Below are 21,401 nucleotides of genomic sequence, written 5' to 3' on the forward strand. Positions count from 1 at the left end.
GTCATAATATTAATATCATGGAGGCTAACCACGCAGTCCGCATGGTTACCTAGTGGCTGTGTGCTTCACAACCATATGCCTGGGGAAGGAGTGTCCTAGGTTTGATTCCCGTCGGTGACGTGAGCAGCTGAAGGATCTTCCTCAGCCATAGCCAAGCTATCCTGTCTTGGGTGTGGACAGTAGGGTTTTCCCCCCAGTTTATCCTGGGGTTTTTCATCCTGCAAACCAGCCTTGAGAACTCAACACTACAGACATAGGATATACTGGGGCGTAGGGCTTGACCACCTTATCCTGTGAACGGTTTGAGGTCCGATGACTACTAAACCATCGACACCGCAAGGCAAAAGAGGATAAAAGGGAAATGAGAAAATGCAGATATATTGAATACTTTTTTGAACAGGCTGCAGCAGAATACAGGGTGTTTCGAAACGAATGTCCCAAATCAGGTGAAATTGGGTCATTCTTTTTGAAACACCCTGCATTATCTTCGGGGTGTTTCAAAAAGAATGACTCGATTCGGGACATTCGTTTTGAAACACCCTGTATATTCACTTCAGAGATCAAAGAAAAATGATCACCTTGAATTAAATGGATTGATTCCAGTTTATCCTGTATAGAGAATTAAGTGCCATTTTTCACTTATGTTTCAGATGATGAGGTTGGGCACAGTATAAGTAGCATGCATTCATGGAACTTGTAAAAGTAAATTAAAAAAAGGAAATTATTATACTTAGTTTGCAAGTCCTATATAGGGTTGCTACTATACTGTGTTTTAATATTTGTAGTTCATTGCTTTTTCACATACAGAAGGACAGTGTTGTTGCCCCTATAATCAATAATAATAATAAAAAACAAACTCAAAACAACATGTTTTGGTCATTTACAAGGTAGGAAGTTTAAAAACAAAATTCCCATGAGTGGCCTCATGCAACATTCACAATAAAATTGTTGCTTGCATTCAAGTGTTATACCAAAGTGCAAATAAGACTAACTATACTAATTTAATGTTTTCAAAATAGGGCATTAACATATTCACACCCTGCCATATATCATATCTGTTTTATGTAAGGTGATTGTATTTATGACTTTAACAATATTTATGAAATGCCAGTTTCAGTTTTTATGTTAGAATTTTTGTATAAAGAACTTGTATTTCTGAACTGTATGTTGCCTTATTTCAAGTCATTAAAAACAAAAGGAAAAAAAAAAGTACTTGCTTTTTAAATTATAGGCAGTCCCTAGGTTACTACCAGATATAACATTCATGAGAACACCTGTAACTCGGATCCCCGATGAAGCACATATATGGTTATAATAATAACAATATTATAATGGCTCTCATACGTGGCAATAATAATACAGTGTAATACTCTAATAATAATATTATTATTATCCCTGTACGAGAGCCTGTAGAAGTAGAAGTGGCGTTTGCACCCTTCAGCACTTGACCGCACGACAAAAGGTGTTCGAATCTAGTTGCTGACTAGAGGAACTTTTTCTAAGCCTTTTCTCTACCGGTTCCAGAGTTAGTCGATCTCTGGCATGGGCTAGCGGGTTTTTTCTCCCAGAAACTCAGGTTTTTCGTCCCATAAACTCAAGAAAATCGGGCGTCGAACCCACACTATTTTCAGACATTAAAAAAAAAAAATCGTGTTAGGGTTAAGGACCATGAGATGGCAGCACTTACTAGCCACCGCCTTCAGTGCGTGCCAGTTAATTAGTGATAGCCTTGGGCCAGCTATCTCTGATTGGCCACCAGTGGAGATTGAACTGCCCACTCAATCTCCAAAAGTTAGATAGGGCTGATGAATGGCCTCGCCTACTCCCTATACAGGAACAAAAAGGCGTTAGCTGATTTTTAGCTGTTCTATAATAATAAATTACAGGAACTATTCTCCTCTTTCTTTTAATTCAAACAAACAGAACATAAAAACAAACTCATACAAAAACTTTAGATAGGAGCAATATTAAAGGTTGCATCAATGTCTTGCTTACTGGAACAGGCATTTCTGAGGCAAGATGGGAGACTGACATTAATTGGAAAATGATGACAGAGATGGTTCTAGAGAGGATGAACCTGGTGCTGGAGAATCAGGATTTGATTCTGTTTCTGGAGGAGGGGAGCTTACCACTGAAGTTGGTTTCTTGAAAAAGGTATCTAGGGTTGTTTGCACAGCCTTTTTCGTTTTTTTTCTTCTTTTCCATTAAAAACGGCCTTGTAGCAGGTGATGTTCTCCCTAACTGAATGATAAGCCTTTCTAAACCACTGAATGTTAGGATCTTGCTCCTCAAGCTTAGCAAATTCTGCTTCAACGAGATGAAAGGCTTCAGCTAATTCTTTTGTCGTAAATTTTCTTGGCTCTGGATCTTTGGTTTTCTTGTGTTCTTGTGTTTCTATCAGCTGCTTCTCTATCTCCATAAGGTCTTTATTGGTTAATTCTTGTGAATGAGACTGTAGTAAGTCAGTGACATCATTTTCATTGATGTCCAATTGCAGTGCATTGCCATTATCCACCACAGCATTTTTGGCTTCGGCGATGTCTTCTGTGAAGCACGAAATTAATCATTACAGAATTGAGGGCACAGTTTGTTCCACACCCCTTTAATTATTGATTGCTTCACTTCCTACTAAGAATCAGCAGTGTTTTTGATGGCATCTTTCAGAACTCTCTCTCTCAAGGCCATCAGATCATCTTCTGTACCCCTGACTGCTTGCAGGAATGTACGCCATAAGTAATAAGCCTTAAATGCAGAAATGACTCCCTGGTCTGTTGGCTGTAGTAACAGTGTAGTGTTGGGTGGTAAAAATATGATATTTACATTAGGGTGAAGGTCATCTAAAGATATTGGATGTCCAGGAGCACTGTTCCAGCACAAGCAGAATTTTAAAGGGAATTTTCTTTTACGAACAATAACGTTCCACAGCAGGAATAAAACAGTTCAAGAACCAATCTTTAAACATGGCAAATGTGACCCAGGCCCTTAAATTTGACTTCCAAATAATGGTAAGAACTGATTTAATAATGCGGGGAAGTGCGGGTTTGTTTACATGCACGAAAGAAACTAGTTCCCAAATTATTAATTATTAATTATCCTTATGGGAAACCTTGGGAGCCTGTTCGTAAGTACGGAAAGCCATAAGTTGGGTCGTCTGTAACTCAGGGACCGTCTGTATAACAGGAATTGGTTAATATCTGCATTTAGTGTAGTATATGGTATGCTTAGTGAAATTTTGATTTAATGATTATAGGAGGCTGTATAATCTACAGAAGCCACAAGAGAGAACAAGTGCAATCATAATAACAATCAGTATTTTTTTCTAATCTTATTAGGTGTAGCACTATCAAGTTTCAAAGGATATGCTAGTTGTCCAAACTGCTGTAAGAATTTATTCTAGAACTGATGTTTTGAAATTTTTAATAAAAGGTTGTTAATTGAATCTTAAGTGGAAAGGATTCAATCCTACTGTCTTCTAGCACTTTCCTCAAGAAGAGTTCTACAAGGTCCTGTTTTGTCACACTTAAAGCTAACTTAGATTAGCTTTCTCCATTAATATTGAGGAAGTTAATATATATATATATACTATTATTAACATTACCATGTTAAATGTTATTCATGCAATATGAGGGTCACAGAAGGATAGAGGTAACCAGTCACTGCAAAATTAGTGTTTTTTTAAACCCCAGACCATTCATAAGCACTTTTGCCCCAAGTAGTCTTCATCCATATCCTGCATTAAAATTAGGACAAACAATTCCAGCAGTTGTGACAGAGTTAAAACAGAGTAAGATAGTTAAAAAAAAAAATACACATGCAGTACTAACGAATGAGTGCAGAAGAGAATTGAGCATCTTTCTCAACCTGTCTTCCACTTCTTAGGAAGTTAATTAATACTCTTTGCTTTGTCTCTACTGAGCACTTCTCTGATCAAAACTGTGACTGGACGTCAGGTCTGTCCTCTCTGATAATAATGCTCATTGATGGTTGAATACTATCCACCATTAGGAATTCAGCTGAAAAGCTGGACTTAAATGTGAATAAACAAAAGTTCTTAAATCGAACCACAAAAGTCAGAAGAAATTAAAATTGAAACATATCTAGAAGTAGTTAAGAATTTTTTTTTCATTCAAATATCATAAAAATACTAGAATATCATCAATAGTGATATGCAGGCCATATTATTATACAGATCAGAAAGATATGGAAATTGACATAGAAGCAGGAAGTTATGGGGTCACCTAGGGTCAAATCAGATATCTGTAAGGAGACCTCCATATCCTCATATTTCTTGTAGTGCACCTTAGTAGGTATCTGTCTGGATACTGAACAAATGAAGATGGGCTGACAATTTGGGATTTAAAAGACCAAATTGTATTCTTATTGGGTTAAACTAAAATAAAATGATACATCGTGATGGAATTTCATGCTGTTTGAGGTGCTACCCAGTTAAAAATCCTGCTGTTTTTGTTGGGGAACCCGAGTGAAAAGTCTGGAACATGAAACAGATTACAACTCAATATGGGTTCAAGCTTGGCACATCAGTGTAAGCAGCATCAAAGACAAAGAAATGGAACTAGCAGAAGAATTAAGTTTCTCTATTCAGAATGGAAGTAACAAATAGCAAGGATTTTTGAGAATAAGAGAAAGCACCTAGCACAAAGAAATATGAAAAGTTGGCTCTTGTTTGAAATCTAAACTGCAGAGTGGAAAATTTGAAGAAAAGAGTAATGCTAATAATAATTATTATTATTTTATGGTATCTCCATGGAGTCTAGAGAATCATCACGGGAGACCCAAATCCACCATCATACACACATACACTGGCAATTCATTCCACTAACTCACCACTCTGCGCAAAAAATCTGGTCTACACACCCCTTACTAACCACACTCTTACACAACTTCCACGGATAGCCCCTAGTTCTGATTATTTGCCATATGTTGAAAAATTTCGCTTGCATCAATTTTATAAAATCCTGTGAATATCTAAAAGTTTCTATCATGTCCCCTCTTTTCTGCCTATCAACTAACTTTGTAACTCACAAACCTTCAACTTATCCTTGTAGGGATTATTCCACATACCTGTCACAATCTTGGCCACTTGTTTCTGAATCCTTTTGACCACCTCCTGGTCCCCAAGAAACCCTGGTGGCCAAATCTGTGTGCAGTAGTCAAGATGTGACTGAATTATAGCCTTATAATGAGGGATAATAATTTCCTTATCTTTGCTCATTAGTGGGATTTTCAACATCCAAGTGATTCGTTGAACTATTTTACCAACTTTTGCAATATGTCCTCTATACTTCAATTCTTTGTTCACTGTTATCCCCAAGTCCCTAGCCTCATCAATTTCCTACAAACCAATACCATCAATATGATACACATATGTGACCTTTTTAACCAGAAGTGCATAACCTTACATTTTGCAACATTAAATTGACAATTATTATCCTTTGTCCACAATGCCAAATTTAAATCATCCTGCAGGATATCTACATCATTTTTGTCAACTATTGCTCTCCATCAGTTTTGCACAATCAGCAAACAACTGAATATCCCCTCTTAAATCTTTTCCTATGTCATTTATAAACAAGTTAGAGTAGTGGCCCTAGTACTGAACCCTGAGGTTACTCCACTAGCCACCATCATTCTCCTAGATTCCGCTTCACTTTATACTACTTTCTGACGTCTTCCCCCCCAGCCCCATATCCATTCCCATTCTCTCCCATTTTTGTAATAGTTTTCCATGTAGTATTCTGTCAAATGCCTCGTCAAAGTCTAGCAGCAGTATCATGGTGTAACCATTACCTTTATCCAATTCTACTGTCACTTTATTATAAAATGTGAATAAGTTACTAAGACAGGACCTACCTACCCACTATAGAGTATTGCATCCCTATCCACCCACTGTTGTATTTTACCTTTCTCCAACTTTTCCAATACTTTAACAACCACTCCCGATATGTGAATTGATCTGTAGTTTGCTACCTTTGTCTTGAAGCCACCTTTATACAATAATACTGTTTATCCTCTTTCCTCTCCCTTGGAACCCACCCAGAGCTGAGACTTAGATTGAACAACTTCATCATAGGTAATGCCAATTCTCTTGCACATTCACTTAATGTGCAAGAGAATTGGACAGAGAACCTCACATGTTTGGCAACTTCCCAGAACAAGACCTCCAGCTGGGGAGAGTGACATGGTCACTCTCCCCAGCTGGAGGCAGTGTTATCCATAACCTTGGTTATGGATACATCTTCTGATGCTGTCATCAGATTGAACACCCTCAAACCTCTTGTCCCCTCTATAACATATTGTTTCATGTAATTATCCCTTAGCAAACGTATAAATCCCACTTACATCTTACCATGCCCCTTTTCTCCCTCTAAGAAGTGAACACCATTTAGTTTTGAGTAGGATAATATTGAATAAAAAAAATGTTAGAAAATTTTCAGGGGAATCAAATTGTAATGGTACGTACCTTTTCAGAACATGGACTACTCATTATATCATGTTCCAACATAAAAATGTGCACAAATTCACATGTAGAGAAGATACAAGAAATAAGAAAAGTTTCACTGAGCATGTTATTGTTGATAGTCATGTTTTCATGCTGTTTGAAGACACAGCTATGTCTTCATGCAGTTTCAGGACATGAGTATATAAGATGATTTGAAATAGGAAGTGAACATCATTTAGTTTTGAGTAGGATAAAATTGAATATTATATTGAATAAGAAAAGTGTGTTAGAAAATTTTAAAGGGAATCAAATTGTTCACAGGTTAACTGTAGACCTAAATATTATTCAAGAAAAAAAAATGAAAGGGTTTGAATAAGAACCAAGTGGCTTCCTGCCATTAAATCTCCAAACCTTGGAGATTTAGTGGCAGAAAGCAAAGAAAATATTGATTCAATCAGAGAGGCGTGTGGTGAGGTTGTCTGCAAGGAGAGAAAAATCAGAACTACATTGTAGACTTGAAGTTAAAGAGGAGTTGAGGAACAGCAGAAAGCATATCAAAGTTCTTGGCAAGTAAGTCATGTTCTGATAGAATACAGAGAAAAGTATAAGAAAGCAAAGCAGTGTAAAACTGTCTAAACAAGTCATGGGAAGACCTTGGTAAGAACATAGCAGAGAAAGGAATCACATGATAAAGGTAACAATGAAGTAGTGTAAAACTGTTTAAACAAGTCATGGGAAGACTTTGGTAACAACGGAGCAGAAAAAAGAATCACGTGATAAAGGTGACATGAAAGCTGATATATTCTAGATGTCTAGAGTAATTATTTTGAAAGATTGCTAAATGCAAGCACTGTGACAGCACATGTTGTAGAAGACGTTCAAGAGGAATGCATTCATTAGAGTAGAAAAAGCCATTCAAAACCTGAAATGTGGAAATGCAGCTGAAGTAGATGATATTTCACCAGAAATGCTATGTATGGAAGTATAAGTTTTGCACTGGCTACATTGTATAATTCAGAAAGCCTGGGCAGAGGATTGAATTCCAAATGATTGCATGAGAGCTGTCATACCAATCTGTTACAGTGAAATTTCTCTACTGAGTTGATCTTGGTAAGATTTATGCAAGCCTACTCGAGAAAGGGCTAAGAAAAATTTTGGAAGGGAAATGTGGGGAACAAACTGGGTTCAGCCAAATTGAAGTTGTCAGGATCACATTTTCACTTTGAGAAACATTTCAGAAATCATGGGAATATAACAAGGATCTATTAAGTTTTATAGGTCTGGAAAATGCATATGACAAAGTATCAAGGGAAAAGCTATTCACAACACTACAATTATATGTTTAAATAGGACTTTATATCAAGAAACAAGATGGTCTGTATTTAAGTAGGAAGTCTGCAGTTAGAATTGAGGGAGGTACAGGAAGATAGTTGGAGATTATGTGTACCCTCATATCACACTTGTTAAATCAAGTGTGATATGAGGGTACACATAATCTCCATTGTTATTCAATATCAATATAGATTACATTATGAAGGGAAGCAACATTAAACTTACTATCAAACTGGAGATGTTGATCTTAACTCTTTACTTTTTACATGCTTCTAAATAAGCCCAGTACAGTCTGTAGGATTCTCTGATTAAATTGAATAAATTTGGTATGAAAATCAGTAATAAAAAGACAAGGACAATGAAAATAGAAAGATACACCAAAGACATCAACTCCATCCTGAACGGTGAGCCTAGACAACAAGTAAAACATTTCAAATATTTAGTACAATTTTTAGTGAATATGACATTAAATAAGGATATAGACAACAGAATTAGCAAAGCTGATATGGCAGGATCTCAACTAAATTTATATGGAATAAGAGAAAAATTAGTCAACAGTAAAAGAAGTGCTTTTTGCTAGGATTGGGGGGGGGGGCAGAAGACCAAAATCTAGCTAAATTGATACAGTAAGAAGTACTTTAGAAGATCAAAATATAAGGTCTGACAGTATTGGAGTCTTGACAGATAAAAACTTAATTTGGAATAAAATTGCCGATAGGAATTTAGTAATGATGTAAACTTTTTGTATAGTACTGGTGTGTGACTTCTCATGAAGTCAAACTGTTTTTAAAAAACTGTGCTTAAAATATTGAAAATATTTTGGCTGCATTGTATAAGTATTAGTAAGTTATAATAAATAAGCAAAAAAATATTGATTCAATCAGAGAGGTATTGTTAGTGAAATAAAAAAAATACTGATAGAAGTGGATTGTCCATATACTAAGAATAGACTGAGTAGAAATTCCGAGGGTGGCGTTGATGTAGATTCCCAGAAGAAAAAGAGGAAGATCTAAACTATCTTGACGAAGAATGAAGAAAAAAAGAAAGAAAGGTGGTGTTTTTGAAGAACTGGAGAGAGGCAAAACTAGTTTCTAAAGATGGATAATTGTAGATAATAAATCATGGCTTTATGTACCACAGGGACAAGGAGGATAGGCACAGACATTGACTACAGCAGATATTTAGCTTCTTACCCATACAAAAATTGGTGCTAATTTTCTCTTGGAAACAACAGTGGATTTTTTTTTTTAGTCTTCTGTGTTTTCTACTGTTGTTTTTAATTCAGCCATTCACTGGAATTGCATCTGTAACTCTGCAACTTCTTGCGCAAGGTGTTTATTTTATAACTATCAAGGTGTGGTGTGTATATGTATCTTTTGATTACATTTGCTACTGTACTACAGATATATCATGTAGGTATAAGTAATCTGAAATGTTTGCATGATTTTAGGCTACACATGTGTATAAATCAGTTTATCACTTTGTTTTATATTTTTCTTGGTATATAAAAGGATGACAATTTTTGAATCATAAATAGCAACTGGATAATTCTGTTTCTGTAGTATCATAATGAAAGTTATGAATAATGAGGAACATAAATTTTTCTTCACTGATGATTACATTATTTAACAGAGTCATCTTCCAGAATTACACACACCTGAATCAGAGAGAATTAGGAATTTTATTGAATGGCTTCTTTCCCAGAGACCATTTTATGCACCTCTTATAGTTATTAGGTAAGTTGCATTTTTTAATATTTCTTAAGATGAATTTGAATTTCATTTGTATAACTGCTCAGATGTCCTTGCAGAAATGTTTTTTTTTTTTTCCAAAGCTGTCATTAGAATTCATTAGATCCCTCCTCTTTATACATACGAGGTGGTATCAAAATGTTTCGAGACTAGGTTTGTAATACACCAACAGATGGCAGCACAAGGCTGCATGCACAGTCACAGGGAGCACCTACCTTCATAAGTCAGTGTGCCAAAAGACATCGTCCTGTGTACATTGGGAGCTGTGCAACTGATGCTATTCTTACCACCTGCATTACCACATTTGCAATTTCATCATGGACAGCAATTTAGAACAAAGAGCGAACTTGAAATTCTGCATGAAACTGGGCAAATCTACCACAGAGACTTTGACATGATTCAGCAAGTTTACGGTGATGCTGCAATGAGTCATTCGAGGTGTTTTGAGTGGCACGCATGCTTCAAGAGCGGAAGAACATCACTGGAAGACGATGAGATATCAGGAAGACCTTCAACGAGCTCAATCCCCAAAAATGTCGAAACCATTTGGCAACTTGTGCATGAGGATCGTTGGAGAACACTCCACAACATTGCTGCCGTTGTCGTTATGTCATACGGAACAGTCCAGGCAATCCTCTTATGTGATTTGAACATATGTCATGTTGCTGCTGTCATGTCGTCCCCAGGCTGCTGATCCAGGAGCAGAAGGAACACTGCGTTGAAGTCTGCCAAGAACTCCGTGTTGTGGATGACCCCTTCATGTCGAGGATCATTACTGGTGATGAAACTTGGGTGTACGGATACGACCCTGACACGAAGCAACAGTCTTCACAGTGGAAGAGCCCGTCATCTCCATGACCAAAAAAGGCAAGGCAGGTCTGCAGCTCATTCAAGTGCATGCTCATTGTCTTTTTTGACATTTGCGGCATTATGCATCCAGAATTTGTCCCCAGGGGACAGACTGTCAATAGCGAGTTCTACTGCCAGGTTTTAAGGCATCTGAGGGAAGACATTCGGCAAAAGCAACCAGATCTGTGGTGAGTGAAAAACTGGATGCTCCACGACGACAATGCACATTCACCGGGCTCTCCTCACACGTGAGTTTCTCGCCAGAAACAATATGATCTCACTTCCGCACCCACCCTACTCTCCAGATTTGGCTCCTGCAGACTTCGCCCTCTTCCCAAAGATGAAGATCCAGCTCAAACACCATTTTGACACGGTTGCAGAGATCCACGCGAATCGCAAAAGTGCTTGACATGCTTGGAAAAGAAGACTTCCAGGATACATTCCAGAAGTGGCAAGAATGCTGGGAGCACTGTATTGATATGCAAGGGGACTATTTTGAAGGTGATAGTGTGTAAACGTAGATAAATAAAGTAATTTACTTTATTTATAAAGTAAATTACTTTATAAATGTCTTCTTCTTATAAATTACTTTATAAATATATACACTGATATATATATACACCCTCATATATATATCAGTGGCATCGCATTCTCACTTCAGTTGGGTGTGTTGTCGTGGCTTATGCAACCCGCACTACAAAATTCATGTCAGTTTGACTGTATGATTATATTTTTATCGACGTATGAATGTTTTAAGATGTACAGCACATCGATGCTCATCATAATGAGCATCGATGTGCTGTACATCTGCATCAATTGGTCTGATGCAATTGATTGTAATTGCATCGATTGGTCTGATGCAATTAATTGTAAGATAACTTTGAATATTTTAATTTATCAATTAATTGTAATCAAATCTGCACAGAGTGGAGTAAAATGATACTGTATATTAGAAAACAATAATGGAGGAGATTGTATATTTGAAAGAGGAGGACGAAGCTTACCTCCTTCGACTACAATACTGTTTTCCATTGTAAAGGGTAAACATATGGGCAAAAAAGTTATAAATTTATCAAAAATTATATATTAAAAACTTGTCTACTACATCAGTTCACACTTCACACATGCAGAACAGATGAAACTCAGAAAACTAAAACAGCAACTCACGACAAACGACAACGTTCAATTGGATTGGTTGACACAATAACCAATCATAGCCTCTAGGTGCTATTGACTCAGAGCTCACCCTGCCTTGCTTTCTGAGCAATTTAAAACTACTAGAACGCTAAGAATTTGATCCACTGCAACCTGTACATCTTTTCAATGGGCTCAAAGGTGTATGTATTTTGAACACACACACACCCAGGCCATTAACGCGAATGCAATGAAATGTTTACGCATTGAAAAGTGTCCTCTTCACGAAGCATTAATATATTATGTTTACTTTTAGGAATCATGCAAAGTCTGAAACAATTAGGGGAGTCTTTAACGATTGGTGATATTTCTATTTGGTGGATGAACATCGCACACCTGGAATATTCACCCCTGATACATGTATAACATTATTTACCTAATAAGTCTCTCGGTTAGGGCAAAGCCTTGTATCATCTCTTGCTCGTGTACCTCTGATCACACAGCAACAGACTTGGCATACATTCTAACTGTATAATATGAAGAAGGATATGCTAATAAAGAGCTGTGAAGTTCTGGTTTTAAATTTTTTTTAATATGCATGTAGTGGGGAAGTTTCTGTAATATTACACCTGAAAATTAAATTATTGGACAGAGATTTAAATTATTTTTACCAGGTTGTGATGGGCAAGTGTGAACACTAGGTGGTAAATGATTATCATTTAGTATAATACTACTCGATCTCATTTATTAAGTTTTTTACCTTGCTTGTGGCCTTTAATTTTTGAAGAGCATAGGAATTGTTTTTAATGATTCTTTTTGTACTGTTTAAGATACTGTATATTAGAAAACAATAATGAAGGAGATGGTATATTTGAAAGAGGAGGACGAAGCTTACCTCCTTCAACTATAACTTTCCACCCTATAATTATTTTAATTATAATTAATGAATTAATTATCTTTGTTAGATGCCTGTGTAGCCTGTAGAAATTGGACGTGCATTCATAGCACTAGGCTGCCAGAAAATCATGAGATCTGTTGTAGTTGCTAACTAAAAGAGCTGTTTTCTAAGCCTTTCTTTGGTTTGTTCGAAAGGTGATCAATATCTGCCAGGGATAAGTAGGTTTTCCCTCCTGGAAATTTTGGAGATACCTCTGTATCTCCAAAATTGACCATAGAAGTCACTTTATTACAGACAACAGTATCAGTGTTAGGGTTTAAGGACACAAGATAGTGACATCTGTTTCCCATAGTTTCATCATCAAATTCCTGCCATATACCCTCAAGGGGTGTACAGGATATCATAGTACTACATGAAAAATTTACATCATTACTCCTATCCATAATTTTCCTCCAAATCAGTCTGTTACTTGTCAAGACTCCAACATTATCAGATCTTATATTTCTATCATCGAGGGCACTTTGTACAGTATCAATCCACCTATATCTTGGTCTTCCTCTGGGTCGTTTTCCTGCCAACCTGGCAGAGAACACTTGTTTTGCTAATCTTTCCTCGCCCATTCTATTTAAGTGACCATACCACCTGTGATTAGCTCTGCTAACACATTCCTGGATGCTGATGATGTCGAGTTCTTTCCTAATATCTCATTTTTAATATAATATTGCCATTGATGCCATCTGTTCAAGGTTTGGTTGCTGTTCTCAAACTCTTTCATTTTTTCTTCAATAATCTTTGTGTATTTTAGTTTACAGTTCATATCTGAGAGCTGCTCAACTTTTATTCGCTTTAAAACTTTCTTATATGTTATTCTTTTCAATACGAAATTCAATTTTATCCTGCTCAAGACTAAATAGTGATCACTTTCAATTTCAAATCCTCTGTACACTGGTGTTCTGCACCATAGAGAAAACATCACTATCAACAATAACATAGTCAATGAGACTTTTCTTATTCCTTGCCTCTTCTCTCCGTGTGAATTTGTGTACATTTTTATGTTGGAACATGGTGTTAGTAATAACCAATCGATGTCCTGAGCAGAAATCCAACAGGTATTTGCCATTATTATTAGCTTTGTCCTTTTCTCTAAATTTTCCCAAAATATTTTTGTATGTCTAACAATCATTTCCTACTCTGCTATTTAGATCCCCAACAAGGACCAACTTTTCCTTTTTCATTGTGTCAGTTGCTTTTTCTAGAGCCTCAAAAAATTCCTCCACTTCTACCTTAGTAGAACCTTCTGTGGGACCATAGGCACAAATAAGTCTCATTGTCCAGTTCCCCATTCTCATCGCCCACATCACTCTAGTTGAGACTGACTGCCATTCAAGAAGATTAACCTCATATTTAGTGTTGAATACTATGGCTACTCCTTCTTTTCCTTGATTGTCATTGCCTGAATATAACATTCTGTATTTATTGCTCAGAAAGATCTCACCAGTTTTTGTCTTTTTTGTTTCAGTCACCCCTATTATGTCGATCTGGTACTTATCTAATTCCTCAGATAGCGTCTTTTCTTTGCCATTCAGGCTTCTTATGTTGGTAGTATTGATCTTTAATTTTGGTGATATTGAGTTGGGGTGTTTTTTCAAATTGTTCCAGTAGCTGACTTTTCGCTGTTCCCCGGTGAAAACAATGGTGCCCTTGTTTAACCGGGCGACGCTCCAGCCAGCATGAAATTTTGTCATGTTATACCATCATTTTGTATTTTGGTTTAACTAATAAGAATACAATTTGGTTGGCTAAATCCCAAATTGCCAGCCCATTCTCGTCCGTTCAGTATCCAGGTAAATACTTAACAGGGGCACCACGAGAAGGTGAGGATTGGACATTAGGTCAGAAGCCCTGGTCAGTTCTCCGCATTCCATTAAAGGCTATGTGGAGGTCTCCTCTCAGCCCCCTTTAGTCTACATTTCGCCTACCTATTGTAAATTGGTATTAATACAATAGGTAGGCTAAATGTTAGATAATCGTGAAACACTCGACGGAAATTGTTTCAAGCCACTTCAAGTCGCTAATAAACACGTCAGTTGTCTCACAATGGGTGATGAAATTCATCTCCCACAGAGCCATTCGCAAAGCATCTATGTTAAAAAGTAAGATACAAACCCCAGTCTGTTGGTGAGATAACAGATATGTTAAATATTTGGCCATCTAGGTCTTTGTATGGTTTAATGGATTTTTATTTGTTTATGATATCCTGTTGCCGTGTTTTTGGAAGATATTTCTGATCTGCAGTGCTGCTGTATTTATGTTGTCTTTTATGGTTTGTGAAGGAAAACAGTAAGAGTCATGCATTGTGAGGGTGACAGACTCACATATGTCTCTCACACACAAAGCATCCATTCTCCTGTCCATGCATTCCTTCTTTAAGCACAATCTTGCAGAGTAAGCAGTTCCAGATTTATTCACTAGGCTGTTCAAGAAGCCTCCTAAAGTGCCATTATCAGGTTCATTCTCATGTATTATCTAGAAGCTGGCCTGCAGAATGGTTTTACTGCTGATCCTCAAAAAACAACGTTCCAGAACCCTACAGTGTTTGGCATTCCCTTAAAAGATCACCTTCAAAGCATGTAACAAAGTGGGAATACAGAAATAAGATTTCAGAGTGATTAATTATATTATTATTATTATCTCAGACCTCTAGGGAGTCGAGGACATCAAAGGTAGCTATAAATCATCCAAACCAGCTGTCATACCTTTCCTTAAATTCATTCACACTAGATGCACTCACTACCCTTAAAGGCAAACCATTCCACTCACTCACTGTTCTCTGGGAGAAAAACTTAGCTCTTACCCCTTTCTTGCTTGTGAACAAACTTCCATGGATGCCCCTGTCTTCTCTCACCGCCTTCCATATAACGAAAAATTTCATCAGATAATTTCGTATAACATCCATTCAAAAGTTTATAGACCTCTATCATATCATCCCCTCTTTCTCCTATTAAGCAGAGTCTGCAATTCACATACTCGCAATCTGTCTTCATAACCTAAATCCCATAATCCAGATATAATCTTTGTAACTCTTCTTTGCACCCTTTCCACAGCCTCTTTGTCCACCAATATACCAAGATCCCTTGCCTCCTCCTCAGTTTCTTGTGGCATAATCTTGCTAATATAATATGCTGTTGGAACTTTAATCATGCCAAAGTGAATAACTTTACACTTACTAACATTAATCTGACAGCCATTTTCGTTTACCCAAATCTCTAGCTTATTCAAATCATTTTGTAAGTGCTGAATATCAGTATCATCCTTTATTGTTGTGCCTGTTTTCATATCATTGGCAAACAATTGCATATCTGATGTTAGACCCTGCTTGATGTCATTAATGTATAGATTGAACAATAATGGCCCAATGACTGAACCCTGAGGTACACCACTGGTCACCTTAAATCTAGCAGATTCACACCTACTGTATACCACTTTTTAATATCTGTCTCTCAACCATCCTCTGATCCAAGTCAAGAGTTTATATTCCAATCCCATATTCTCTAGTTTATGCAACAGACTTTCGTGTGGTATCCTATCAAATGCCTTAGAAAAATCTAACATTATCATAGTGTATCCATACCCTTTATTCAACTCAGCCGTAACACTTATAAAATATGAGCATATTGCCAAAACAAACCTTCCATGTTTGTCAAACTATGGTCCACGGACAGGCACCGGTCCACAGAAATTTCCTGTCGGTCAGCCAAGAATTTCTTTGTCTCTCAGAAACAACGCTAGAGCCAGTATCAAAATTTTGTAACCTCTAAGCAGCAGCAGATGTCGCACTAGCTAAAAACTATAATTTTATACCTTGGATTTAATAAATAAAATACTATCTACATTGGTTTATGTTTCTGTCTTAGCTGTCAGCCATCCGCGAAATATTTCTCCTATTTTCCCCGGTCCGCAGGTGTAAAAAGGTTGAAGACGCTTGTCTAGATGACTCTACCCATCTGTATGCAAGTTCTTACTGATTTTTCTAAAATCTTCACTATGATACCAGATATACTGAAAAAATATTAATTAATGAAAGTCAACTACTGCCTAGAAATCTAGATGACATTAACTCCACACTAGGTAGGTTATTGTTTTTTTAGCTTCTGGCATCAATACTCCAAAGTTCACACTAGCATACATTTTGTGAAATCAAACTTTATAATGCAAAGGTAGGGGTTGTCTTGGATGATTATATGATGCACCATATAATCATCCAGGACACCACCATTCAAGGGCTAGTGATGTACGTTGCTGCCCTTGATTAATTAATGCATAGACACTGAATTGTGGGTCTATTCTAATTGTTAGTCAGGCATACCAGATTTTGTTAACAAATGATAATCTCCATGAAGATCTAATGGTGATAATAATAAATAATTTAGGATTCAAAACAGCCAATACTTACAGTTCCATCTTCACTCATAATTTTCTGTTTCTCTCTCTCTCTCTCTCAAAAAGCTTGATTCATTGATAGCTTAGGTTCAATATCAGTCTTTGATGGAAGGACATTGGCTGCCTTCAAAAGAGTTACAGCTAAGGGAGCTCTACCTGCTTTCTTTGGAGAATAAAATAATTAGTGGATGTATTTTTGTCTTTGTTAATCGTTAATTGGTTGTCCCATGTGCTTGTGCTATGCACGCACACACAAACACATTTGGGAAATTGTACTGCACTTATAATCATCTTTTAATTATCTTATTATCAGGATCTCTGATCTCTTAAGCAGGTTTGTTTTTATTTAAAAAAATGTTGAGGATGAGATAGAGATAAAATGAAATTTTATGTCATCTGTCTCTATCTTAAATATTAGCCATTAGTTCCTCTGCTACATTGGCATTTTTTCCTTCAGTCTACTTAAAATGAAACTTGCTTAATAGATCAGGGCGGAAACAGTTATGAACTTACAACGCGGGTACTCAAAAATAACGAATTATTTAAAAAAAAATTTTATTGAAGTTTATAATACCATATTTTAGTCTCCTTCAAAGTACTCTCCATGTGAGTCAGTGCACTTAGTTCTGGAACTGTTCAAATGGAATACTTTTATGACCTCCAGTGACTTTTCTTTCACTTCGTCTACATCAATGAATCGCTTCCCTTTCATGGTTTTCTTTATCCGTGTGAATAAAAAAGTCACATGGAGAGAGAGAGAGAGAGAGATCAAGTGAGTAGGGAGGGGGGTGGAGAACAACTGCCATGTTTTTCATCAAGAACTGTTGGGCAGACAGGGTCGTGTGGGGGGGCATTGTTGTGGTGCAACAACCAATCTCTGCTACTCCAAATTTCTGGCCATTTTCGTTGCACACTATCAGACAGTCTTCTCAAAACATTGAGATAAAAATGTTGGTTCACTCTCTGTCCAGGAGGAACAAATTCTTTGTGTACAATTCCATTCACATCAAAAAAAAAAAAAAAATCAATATTGTCTTGAGATTTCATCGAACTTGATGTGCCTTCTTAGGTCTCAGTGAATTTGCAATATTTCCATTGGCTTGATGCTTGCTTTGTTACTGGATCATAACTGTAGCACCAAGACTCATCCCCAACAAGTCTTGAAAGTTCAAGTCATTAAGGACTTGCTCCCTCAAATCATGGCAGATATTCGTGATTTTTTTTTATCCTCTGTGAGCAAACCAGGCACAAATTTAGTGGACACATGCTTCATTTACAAATCTTCTGTTATGATTCGCTGGCATGAACTCCATGACAAATTCACCTCTTCAGAAACTTGCTCATTGGACTTTCGACAATCTTCATTGATTGCCTGGCAAACCTTTTCGATGTTTTTATCATTTCTGCTTGTCAAAGGTCAGCCAGATCGTAGTTGGTCTTCAAATGACATGTCTCCATTTTTGAAATGGGAAAACCATTTGTAGACTTGCGTTTTACCTAAAGCGTCATACTTAAAGGCTTGCCAAAGAAAAAGATAGGTTCAGCTGCAGTTTTACCCAAAAGAAAAAATTTCATGCGCACACTCTGTTCCTTGTGGTCAGCCATCACAAGTCATCAAACTTGCTTGAAGCACTAACATAAAAGCAGCCAGAGCAACAAACCAGTTCACAAAGGATGGTACCACTTGCCAGACTGGCGCAGAAAAATGCACACTCACGATGCCTATCGGCATCATCCTTAACTAGAAAATGTGTGCATGCCAAGTTCAGATTCCAGTTATTTTTGAGTACCCCCTCATACATATACATGTCAGTTATGTAAAAACAAAGCATTTCTTGGTGAGTAGCTCACATCACAGTGAACAGCAAAAAGGGATAGACAGATGTTCAGACTTGTTTTGACCTTTTGAGGTCTCACCAGCGACCCAGCTCAAAGGTTTAAACCATTCTGGCTAGTGATCCTTCCATAATGCATAGCAATATACTCATCCAAAAGGAAGTGTACTTTGCATTATGGGACACTTAAGGCATCTGGCCAAAATAGGAGAGTTGCAGGAAAAAGGAATCTGGTATACTCCTTGTTGAGCTAAGAGAGAGGACAGTATCTTACTGTAGGCATTTGACAATTAGAACATATGGATTGGTTCCTCCATGCTGAGAAATCTAGTCCTTGCAGAATATGCTGTTTCTACTAACCTCAAGATTCTTTAGAGCATAAAAATTCTTCACACGTTCTTTACATATATTAAGAAGTCTAATGTTTTAAGAACAAACCTTAAAACCGTAGCATATGTTTGTCTGCTTTGGCGACTAAGTGGATGTTATTTCGATTTGTAACCAACAGGCTGTGCCTCAGATCTTGCTTTGCTGCTGTTGTGATGGTTGACTATCAGCTTGCTGGTGTGCATTGAAAAAACATGTTTTGCATCTGGAATGAGATTTATGGATGCATGATATCTTGTGTTTCCAATGTCTCATGGATATGGTTTCCAGTTAAACAGATCTCATAAGAAAAATTAGCTTATATGCAAGTTGTAAAAAAAATAATAATAATAAAAAAAAAGCGAACAGATAAACAAATTTCTTTCTATTGATTTTTAGTTGTATTTCACAATGCTGCATAAACACATGAGCCAGCTTGGAGTTATTTTCCTACTATCCTTGCATCCACCTGCATAAACTGCTGAGATTAGCATGTCCAATTTTGATATCATACCTAATACCACTCTCCTTTGTGACGTGATTCATATAGATGATGAATAATGGTTAAAGCGTGCACCCATATTTCATGTCCACTTTTACTCCAAAATAGCTTCCAGTACCTTTAGCAGTTCTAACCGCTGATTTGCATTTCAGATATAATATATTTCTCAATTTAATGTCCCATTAACTCCAAAAATGATGTTCAAAATGCTAAAATTATGTGTTGCAAGCACCACATAATTGTAACATTTTTGTATAGCTTTTCTGTCACTGAGAAGAACTCTCAGTATCTCAGAGAAGAACACTCTGAGCACCATTCATATTTCATCTGAGTGGGTAGCAGCAACAGCCAAACCTCAGAACTTCATTGGCTATAGCATTGCTATTCATCACCCAAGCTTCCAACTGATTTCGACCCTTAAGAGTGTCATCAGTGAGAGCCAGACCCAGAGGTGATATTAAGGTTAAAGTAATTAATGCAGAAGTCATATTTTCATATACAAGTAGCGAAAAGGTGTTACACCTTATTATTAAAATACTCTGGATTAGAAATAATTGTTGGAAGTTTTTCCACTTGGTTATAGTATAAATTAAATATACCAAGAAATTATATACTTGGTTTAATCCTTTATCCAAGTGTAAGCAAACAAAGTTTGCGCCTGAACTATTTTCAGAACTGGGGCAACTCATATATAGAAGCTAATGACTTCACATCACTTGCCTTAGTATCCCATAATGCAAAGCACACATCCTTATGGGTATGTATAATGCTATGCGTTATAGGGGTCACTACTGATGAGACCTTAAAGGTTGAAACTGGTCTGGGTAGTGCAAACTTTGTTTGCTTACACTTGGATAAAGAATTAAACCAAGTATATAATTTCGTAGTATATTTAATTGATACTATAACCCTTCCCATAATGCTATGCATTATGGGATACTAAGGCAAGTGACATGAAGTCATTAGCTTCTATATAGGAGTTGCCCTGGTTCTGAAAATAGTTCAGGTGCAAATTTTGTTTGCTTACGCTTGGATAAAGGATTAAACCAAGTATATAATTTCTTGATATTTAATTTATAGTATAACCAAGTGGAAAAACTTCCAACAAATACAGATCTTTGTTTTATTCTTGTGATCTCTCAACTATTGTGAAATTCCAGTCTTAAGAACCCTTGCATAAATTAAAACTTCTTTTGTCTGAATGCAGCTTCTTCTCTAAGTCTCCTTTCTATAATTTTTGTTATCTTGTTCAATATGTTTGCATAAAGCTTACCTGGAACAGTAAGCTTTATGCAAATTAAAGAAGTGGAAAGTTTTTATTTCCTCTTTTTTTTATATAGATGAGCACTGTGAGATCTCTATTCCAGTTATCTGGTATTCGACCTTCTAATCAGAGACCTTGATAGAGGGTTGAAATATTTGATGCATCCAGTATAAAACTATTACACATCTATATGTGAGCATTTCTTGTCAGCTATTTCCATCTTTTCAACTGCCTTTCCATCTTTCAGCGTTTTGATGACTTTTTCTACTTCAAGCATTACTAGGTACTACTGACTACATTCAACTTGAATGTTTTCTCCTGCTTTGTTTCATTTCAGTATCTTTTCTTCATTCTGTCACCTTCGTCATCTCTGATTCACTGTACAGCACTCTTTCCTCCATTTCTAACTTCTTCAGTAGCTTTCAGAACATTGTGCTTTGTTCCTATATTTATCATATATACTTATCATTCTTCTCATGATGTGTTTAATGCATTATCTGTTTAATTTTTTTACTTTGTATTCTGTAGAGCACATTATTATTACATAACAGGGAGTCCAAAGACTCGTCA

General features: G+C 36.7%; 1 protein-coding gene across 3 annotated transcripts in view; it reads left to right on the plus strand.

The window, feature by feature from the left end:
* The window catches only part of Sec24AB (Protein transport protein Sec24AB), a 290,512-nt gene that overhangs the window by 265,685 nt on the left and 3,426 nt on the right, over window positions 1-21,401 (plus strand). For all 3 annotated transcript variants that reach the window (XM_090404311.1, XM_090404313.1, XM_090404312.1), the window contains one exon: window positions 9,425-9,528. In XM_090404311.1, the coding sequence (XP_090260437.1) occupies window positions 9,425-9,528 (104 nt within the window). The remainder of the gene's footprint in view (window positions 1-9,424; window positions 9,529-21,401) is intronic.

Source organism: Typopeltis vanoorti, chromosome 14 (assembly GCF_054136105.1).
Source record: "Typopeltis vanoorti isolate ZY-2024b chromosome 14, IOZ_Tvanoo_1.0, whole genome shotgun sequence".
In the NCBI taxonomy this organism is placed as follows: domain Eukaryota; kingdom Metazoa; phylum Arthropoda; class Arachnida; order Uropygi; family Thelyphonidae; genus Typopeltis; species Typopeltis vanoorti.